The sequence below is a fragment of the Elephas maximus genome, chromosome 5 (assembly GCF_024166365.1).
Source record: "Elephas maximus indicus isolate mEleMax1 chromosome 5, mEleMax1 primary haplotype, whole genome shotgun sequence".
NCBI classification, from domain to species: Eukaryota; Metazoa; Chordata; class Mammalia; order Proboscidea; family Elephantidae; genus Elephas; species Elephas maximus.
Genome location: NC_064823.1, coordinates 41,407,786 through 41,416,806, shown reverse-complemented (window position 1 = coordinate 41,416,806; position 9,021 = coordinate 41,407,786). Strand labels below are relative to the sequence as shown.

General features: G+C 39.9%; 1 protein-coding gene across 2 annotated transcripts in view; it reads right to left on the bottom strand.

Annotated features, from left to right (window-relative positions):
- Positions 1–445: 445 nt before the first annotated feature.
- The window catches only part of CFI (complement factor I), a 98,161-nt gene continuing 89,585 nt past the window's right edge, over positions 446–9,021 (bottom strand). For both annotated transcript variants that reach the window (XM_049885526.1, XM_049885527.1), the window contains exons 16-17: positions 2,585–2,689; positions 446–872 (exon numbers count right to left, since the gene is read on the bottom strand). In XM_049885526.1, the coding sequence (XP_049741483.1) occupies positions 655–872; positions 2,585–2,689 (323 nt within the window). In that variant the 3' untranslated portion in view covers positions 446–654. The remainder of the gene's footprint in view (positions 873–2,584; positions 2,690–9,021) is intronic.

The following is a 9,021-nucleotide window of genomic DNA, read 5'->3' as shown; positions in this document are numbered from 1 at the left end:
CAGTTCAGTGACTATGAGATTCGACACTGTGGAGGTCAGTGGTCATGTTGTAGTATGTGTGGAGTGGTTTAGACAGAGGATCAAGAAGAATTTGTGAAGTAAGGAGGTGAAGACAAATTTTTTGAGAAATGTTATTACTTAAAGAAGTAGAGAAATGGGGCCGGAGCTGTGAGGCCAGTTGTTACCCTGTGATAGGTACTATGCCAAACATTTTACATTTGTGTAGTGTGCAGTTTCGTTTTCACAAAATTTCAATTTCCATTTTACAGATGGAAAATGAGACACAAAGAGAATAATAATGGCCCAACATCAAACAAATAGTAGGCGGTGGAGTTGGGGTTTGAACCCAGGCCTATCTGACACCAAATTCATTCAACTAGCTGAAGCTTTAGTGTAGTCAATATATTACTCTTCTCTTTTTTGTATGAAGAGATAATTCAGTCAGATTTTCTGGTAACTAAAATATGTATGCTTGACTAAAATATTTATTTGAGGATTATACAGCAAGATTCCAATACAGCATGAACTTTGTAGAGACCTTTAAAAATATCCAATAAAACTTACTTCATTGTTTTTTTTTTCCTAGAGAAGTATTAATTATGCGTGATTAAAATGGAACTCCTGACAGAGAAAAAGAAGAGGGAGATGACAGTTTTACACATTGTACTGAGAAATAAGAGACCTTCCCACATGATGGCTAATCCAGTCAAAATAATTGGCCACTTTGGTGTAAACGCCTGGGAACTCTGGTTTTCCACAATTTTCACCCCAACTCACAATACCCCAGACATAGGCCACATTGTTAATATCCGTACAGACTAAGGGGCCTCCAGAGTCCCCTTTACAGGTATCGATGGAGCCATCATCTGTACCTGAGAAAGAAAAGAGAAAAAGAAAATCACACATTTCCTTCCATTTGTGGAGGTTGCCATGATGTCTTCTACCTCCTCCAACAATGTGTGTAATAATTGAAGCTTTCTTACACTTTCCTGACAGGAAATAACATGTGCTCCTTACGGGCCCCTGCTGGGCCCACGAAGCTAGGGAGATGCAAGCTGGGGGATACTTGATAAGTCTTCTCATTATTCCCCAAGTTTAGCAAGTACTCTCCCCCCGCCCTCTGCTTTATGCAACTATCTATTATGATGAGACAGCAACCTGAAAGCAGCATCAAAAACTGAGAAAATAATAGGAATACCTAATGCTTACTGAGTGTTTGATATGTATTAGTCATTCATTGTTTTAATCCTGACCACAATCCTATGAAGTTATTATTATCCTTACTTTACGTACCCCATACCCATTGCTGTGGAATCGATTCCAACTTATAGCAACCTTATAGGACAGAGTAGAACTGCCCCATAGGGTTTCCAAGAAGAGGCTGGTGGATTTGAACTGCTGACCTTTTGGTTAGCAGCTAAGCTCTTAAGCCATTTTGCCACCAGGTCTCCCCCTACTTTATATATGAAGCAAATAAGGCACAGAGAAGTTAACTAACTTGCCAAACATCACACAGTTAATAAGTGGCAGAGCCAGGCGCCCAGCCAGACCCCAGAGCTTGTCCTTTTAACTGTGATACTGCCTCCTGATAGATTCTTGCCATTCTTCCCTCTTGTCCACTGTAATCTGAGCTCCATTTCAAGATAGAGAAGGCTCAGGGAGTGGTCTCTTTACTTTCTTCTCAATCCTATGGCTTTCCAAGATTTTTACTTCATGGTAAAAATCTTCTTCACTTCTAAGACGTGATAGGGTGGCAATAACTCTGCCTTCTTCAGTAATTGACTATTCAGAAATGTTCTCAAGCGAGCACCCTAAATGCCCCACTCTGGCTGATTGGTACCCTTCCTTTCAATTACCACCAAAAGTAGGAACTGCTGTAGTTCTGTTAGTGGCGTTGGCATTTCTATGATATAAACAGAAACAGTGGCAGGTGTCAAGAGGTGCAATGTGATTTCCAAGGAGAAGAATTTACTTCCCACTGAAGGCATTTGAAACGAGATAATTGGGATTTTTATTTAGAAGAGGTTTTTATTTTGATCACGGATGTACTACTTCTTGTCTATAAGGTGGGGCAAGTTACATAATTTTCCTGTGTCTCAGTTTCCTCATCTACTGTGATCTCTGATTTTATAGAAGAGGAAACTTGCTCAAGGTCACATGACTAGTAATTGGTGAAAACTGTGTATAAACCCAGGCAGCCTGGTTCCAGAGTCTGTGCTCTTAATCGCCTTCCCATACTGCTACATAATACCTTCAGAAAGTTTGTTCCTATTGATATTAGAATGAGGGAATTTGAGCTTGAGGGAAAGGGACTGGAAAAATTTGACGATGCCACAAACAGAAGGGTCCAGGGCTCAGGGGCACTGAGGCAATGGGGAGGAGGAGAGGTGTTCGAGAGGATAGACCCTCTATGAGATGGGTTGACAAGTGGCTGCAACAATGGACTCAAGCGTAGCAACGGTTGTGAGGGTGGCGCAGGACTTAGTAGTGTTTCATTTTGTTGTGCATAGGATCACTATGAGTCAGAATCGACTTGACGGCACCTAACAACACATCTATTTCAGATAAACCACTAAGTACTTACCTGCACATTCCATTTTTTTCTCGTAGTAGCGACCTGGGTAAAACCTAGAGCAGTTGCTTATTAACTGAACTTCACCCCACTTGAGCGAAAAGACTCTTTGGTTATCTAAACAAAGTGAGAAAACAAATAGACGTTTAGAAGTCAAGAGTGAGAAATCTGACTAAATACTTTCATTTTTAATGTATACAAACTTTTAAGGATGGTTCATTAGCTTGTTTAGTCATACATTACTCCTAACCCCAGTTCCTATAAATGTCTTTCTAAAATTGTATGGGTAGTCAAGGGGAATTATTTACACTTGTGGTCTGAAGTCATGCTTAACAATCTCACCCTCATTTAATAATGAGCTGGGTAGCCTTACATGAATGAGATAAACCCCTGCACCCCTCTGCTTGCTGAGTCCAGTAGGGGAATTGGATAGTGTTATGGACTGAATTGTGGCCCCCCCAAAGTATGTATTGTAAATTCCAACCCCTATACCTGTAATAAGGAACCCTGGTGGCGCAGTGGTTAAATACTCAGGTGCTAACTGAAAGGTCAGCAGTTAGAACCCACCAGCCTCTCTGCAGGAGAAAGAGATGGCATGCTGCTTCCGTAAAGATTAAAACTAAAAAACCCATTGCTGTCAAGTTAATTCCTACTTATAGCGACCCCATAGGACGGAGTAGAGTTGCCCCGTAGGGTTTCCAAGGAGTACGGGTGGATTTGAACTGTCAATCTTTTGGTTAACAGCCAAACTCTTAACCACTGTACCACCAGGGATCCTCTGTAAAGAGTACAGCCTTGGAAATGCTATGAGGCAGTTCTACTCTGTCCTTAGGGTCACTATGAGTCAGAAAGACTTCATGGCAATGGGTTATACCTGTGGTTATAACCATTTGGCAATGAGTTTTCTTTTTCAATGAGGCAGTGTTAGTGTAGGGTGTGTTTTGAGTCAGTCTCTTGAGATGTAAAAACAGATTAAGGGAGCAGAGATGGGGAGAGATAGATGCCACACCACATGAAGATCACCCAGGAACAAAGGAACAAGGAGTTTCCCCAGAGCCAACAGAGAGAAAAAGCCTACCTCTAGACCCTGAATTTGGACTTCTAGCCTTCTAAACTGTGAGAGAATAAATTTCTGTTCGTTAAAGCCATACACGTGTGATATTTCTGTTATAGCAGCACTAGATGACTAAGACAGATAGGAATCAGTGATTTGGATTTTCTCACATAAATGCCTCCTTTGTTTTCTTGAAATTGCTTGTTGGAGTGAAAATGGCTTTTTAGTATAAGAAATTAGAATAAAGAAAATATACGTGAAGTTATCCGTGTGTACATGTTTTTGCATGCCAGTGAGGAAATTCATCTTCTGAGTGATATGAAAGTGATTGAAAGGGAATTCAGGATTTTTTTTTTCTTCAAACCCCACTTCAGATTAGTCTCCAGACAGCTGTCTTCTTCAACTGTCAAAATTTAGGAATTTATTATTTTTCCTTGTTTAATGACTAAGAGATTGCTCCTTCCTCTTAACTCTTGTTTTGTATGCTCCTTAAGGTATTCATCACATTCTGCTTCTGATAATGGTGTTCCTGTCTGACAGCCCCTCTGTTACTGTAAGCCCACTGAGAACTGGGCCTTTGCCTCTCAACCTTGTAACCTCTGCATTCCCTAGTCAAATCTCCATCAGTGAATTCCTGGCACTCGGGTATTACTATCTTGCACACATTATACCCATTGTTGTCAACTCTGACTCATGGCAACCCATGTGTTACAGAGTAGAACTGCCCCAAAGGGTTTTCTTGGCTGTACTCTTTGTAGAAGCAGATTGCCAGTGCTTTCTTCCATAGCACCACTGGGTGGGTTTGAACCGCCAACCTTTAGTACGCACGCATACTAAATGACCAATGAATGTATTAAACCATATTTGATTAACAAATTATCCATGAACAAGAACATATCTAACTACCAGTTTATAGGAAATACATAGAATAGAGGAACATGTTAAATGGCACATCAAGCCAGATTAAATGTATGGAAATTCTCAAATAAGAATGGCCCAGTTTTTTTTTTTTTTTTAATTCATCTTAAACAAAAGGAAGGGGGAACTGTTTTAGGTTAAAAGAAATTTAAGGAAAAATAGCCACCAAAGACAATGTGTTGACTTTGTTTGGCTCCTGACTCAAATAATTTGATTGTAAAAATATTTTTGTAAATAATCAAGGAATATTAAACACAGGCTGGTTATCAGATGATATTAAGGAAACACTTTAATTTTATTGGGTATGATAATGGTCTTGCTGGAGTATTCATGGATGAAATTACGTGATATCTGGGATTTAATGTAATATATGCCAGGAAAAAAATAAGTGGGGGGATATGCTAACTAGTCAGTGATTGTCCCTCAGATCCATTCTCCAACCTTTGATGCCTTGCTACCTGCACTAAGAGCCTGACCTGTTGGAACTGCCTCAAAAGTGATCCCTTGCCTTCTGTTTCTAGTTGGTTTCTTACAAAGAGGAACCCAGCAGGAGAAGAGGGAGAGAAGAAAGGCGGGAGGAAAGTGAGACTGTAACCTTCAACCTAAGGTCACAACTTCTCTCAAGGCAGCCTCTCTACCCAAGACTCTTCTTGTAACTGCTCCTTCCTCTCACCTCTTCAGATCTAGGGGCATTGACAGCTCTGGTATTACTAGTCCTAAGTTCTTACATTAGCCCTTGTGGTTCCCCAACCCACTCTCCATTTTTGTAATTACCCTGCATGTAAATAAACCCCACATCCTTGACTGCTAACCAAATAATTGGAGGTTCAAGTCTACCCAGAGGTGCCTCGAAAGAAAGGCTTGGAGGTCTACTTCTGAAAAACCAGCCATTGAAAACCGTTCTACTCTGACATACACGGGGTAGCCGTAAGTCAGAGTCAAATCGATGGCAACTGGCACTAGTAATTATCCTATTGCAGTCCTGATTGATAACCAAACCCAGTGCTGTCGAGTCGATTCCGACTCATAGCGACCCTATAGAACAGAGTAGGACTGCCCCATAGAGTTTCTGAGGAGCGCCTGGTGGATTTGAACTGCCGACCATTTGGAGTAAGCAGCCGTAGCACTTAATCACTGCGTCACCAGGGTTTCCCTCCTGATTGATACGTGTAGGTAAAAAAAAGAATGGCAGAATGTTGCTAACTGTGGAAAGGAAAACAAACCGGTTGCTATCAATTCCGAAAATACTAGCAAACTCAATCCAAAACATGTTAAACGAATTATACACCTTGATCAAGTGGAATTTTTACCAGGAGTACAAGGGTGGTTCACATTAGAAAATCAGTCAGTGTAATATACCACATTAGTAGAACAAAGGAAAAGAACCATATGATCATATCAATCAATGCAGAAAAGGCATTTGACGATATTCAACACCCTCTCATGGTAAGAACACTCAACAAGATAGGAATCGAAGGGAATTTCCTCAATATAATAAAGGGCATTTATGAAAAACCCACAACTAACATCATACTCAATAGAGAAAAACTGAGAGCTTGCTCACTAAGATCAATATCAAGTCAAGGATGCCTCTTCTCACCACTGCTATTCAATGTCTTTCTGGAAGTCCTAGCTAGAGCAAGTTGGCTAGAAAATAAATAAGAGGTAAGCAGGAAATAAAAATATAACTTTTTGCAGATGACATGATCCTATACATAGAAAACCCCAAAGATTCTACAAGAAAGCTATTAGAACTAATTAGTGAATTCAGCAAAGTACAGGGTACAAGGTTAATAAACAAAAATCAGTTGAGTTTCTATACATCTACAATGAGCAAGCTGAAAAGGAAATTAAGGAAACATTACCATTTACAATAGCATCTAAGAGTATCTAGGAATAAATTTAACCAGGAAGTTGAAAGGCTTATATACAGAAAACTGTAAAGCATTGCTAAAAGAAATTAAACAAGATCTAAATAGGTGGTAGGACATTTTGTGTTCATGAATTGGAAGGTTTAGTGTAGTTAAGATGTCAGTACTACCCAAAGCAATTTAAAATTCAATGCAATTTCCATCAGATTTTCAGCAGCCTTCTTTGCAGAAACGGAAAAGCCAATCCTTAAATTTATAGGGAAGGGCAAGGGACCCTGAATAGCTAAAGCAATCTTGATAATAACAATAAATAGGAGGACTCACACTTCCTGATTTTAAAACATACTATAAAGCTGCAGTAATTGTCTTAGTTACCTAGTGCTGCTATAACAAATACCACATGTGGATGGCTTTAACAAACAATTGTATTTTCTCAGAGATTAGGAGGCTAGAAGTATGAAACCAGGGTGCTGGCTCTAGGAGAAGGCTTTCTCTGTCAGCTCTGAGTAAAAGTCCTTGTCTCTTCAGCTTCTAGTCCTGGGCTTCCAGGTGATCTTCACGGGGCATGGCATCTGTCTTCCCCATCTCTGCTTGCTTCTCTGTCCTAATCTGCACTTTTTATATCTCAAATGTGATTGGCTTAAAACACTTTCCACTGATACGGCCTCTTAACAAAGAAAACCCATTCCCAGATGGGATTATAACAACAGGTATAGGAGTTAGGATTTACAACACATATTATTGGGGGACACAAATCAATCCATAACATTAATTAAAACAGTATAATAATACACAGATAGACCAATAGAATAGAATCGATAGTCCAGAAATAAATGCAAGCATCTAGGGTTAACTGACTTTTTTTCTAAAATTCATTTTGTTGTTGATGAGGATATACACAGCAAAATATTTACAAATACGGCAGTTCTACATGTACAATTTAGTGACATTGATTACGTCCTTGGAGTTATGCAACCATTCGCACGCCCCTTTTCTGAGTTTTTTCTCCTCTACTTAACCAAGCATGATGTCCTTCTCCAGGGACTGGTCCCTCCTGATAACATGTCCAAAGTATGTGAGACGAAGTCTCGCCGTCCTCCCTTCTAAGAAGCATTCTGGTTGTACTTCTTCCAAGACAGGTTGGTTAGTTTGTTCTTCTGGCAGTCCATTCAGTATTCTTCACCAACATCATAATTCAAATGCATTAATTCTTTTTCAGTCTTTCTTATTGATTGTTTGGCTTTCGCATGTATATGAGGCTATTGAAAATACCATGGCTTGGGTCAGGCACATCTTAGTCCTAAAGGTGATATCTTTGCTTTTTAACACTTTAAAGAGGTCTTTTGCAGTAGATAACCCAATCCAATATGTTGTTTAATTTCTTGACTGCTGCTTCCATGGGTGTTGATAGTGGATCCAAGTAAAATTAAATCTTTGATAACTTCAGTCTTCTCTGTATTTATAACGATATTGCTTATTGGACCAGTTGTCAGGGTTTTTGCTTTTTTTCTGCTGAGGTATAATCCTTACTGAAGACTGTGGTCTTTGATCTTCATCAGTAAGTGCTTAAAGTCCTCTTCAGTTTTAGCAACGAAGGTTGTGTAATCTGCATGTCTCAGGTTGTTAATGAGTCTCTCCAATCCTGATGCCGTATTCTTCATATAGTCCAGGTTCTTGGATATTTGCCTGGCATATGGACTGAATAAGTATGGTGGAAGGATACAACCCTGGCACACACCTTTCCTGACTTTAAACCATGCAGTATCCCTTGTTATGTTCGAACAGCTGCCTCTTGATCTGTGTACAGAGTCCTCATGAGCACAATCAAGTGTTCTGGAATTCCCATTCTTTGCAGTTATCTATAATTTGTTATGATCCACATAGTCAAATGCCTTTGCATAGTCAATAAACACAGTTAAACATCTTTCTGGTATTTTCTGCTTTCAGCCAGGATCCATCTGACATCAGCAATGATATCCCTCATTCCACATCCTCTTCTGAATCCAGCTGGAACTTCTGGAAGTTCCCTATCCATGTACTGCTGCAACCTTGAGCATAATGCTCAAAGCAGACCTTTTTTACTAGTTAAGCTAAACTATTGTTCAGTTTTAAGATGACTTCAGGAGATATTTTTGGTTTAAAGATTATCTCAGGGCAATAGTTTCAGGGATTCACCTACCCTCCATGTGCCAGAAAGTCTGGAGTCCAAGACAATTTGAAATTCTGTTCTGCATTTTCCCCCTTTTGATCAGGATTCTTCTTTGGAATCTTTGATCAAAATGTTCAGTATGGTAGCTAGGCACCATCAACTTTTTCTGGTCTCATGGCAAAGGTGGCAGTTGTTCATGGAGGCAGTTAGCCACACATTTGATTTCTTCCTCCTGTTCCTGACTCTCCTTCTTCCTCTGTTGCTCCAGGTGAATAGAGACCAATTGTTGTGCCTAGGATGGCTGCTTGCAAGCTTTTAAGACCCCAGGCACTACGCAACAAACAAGGACATAGAACAGAAGCACTGAACACATTAGGTATGGTCAACTGATTTGTGACAAGGGCGCTAAGTCCAGTCTATGATGAAGAATGAAACTCTTCAATAAATGGTACTAGGA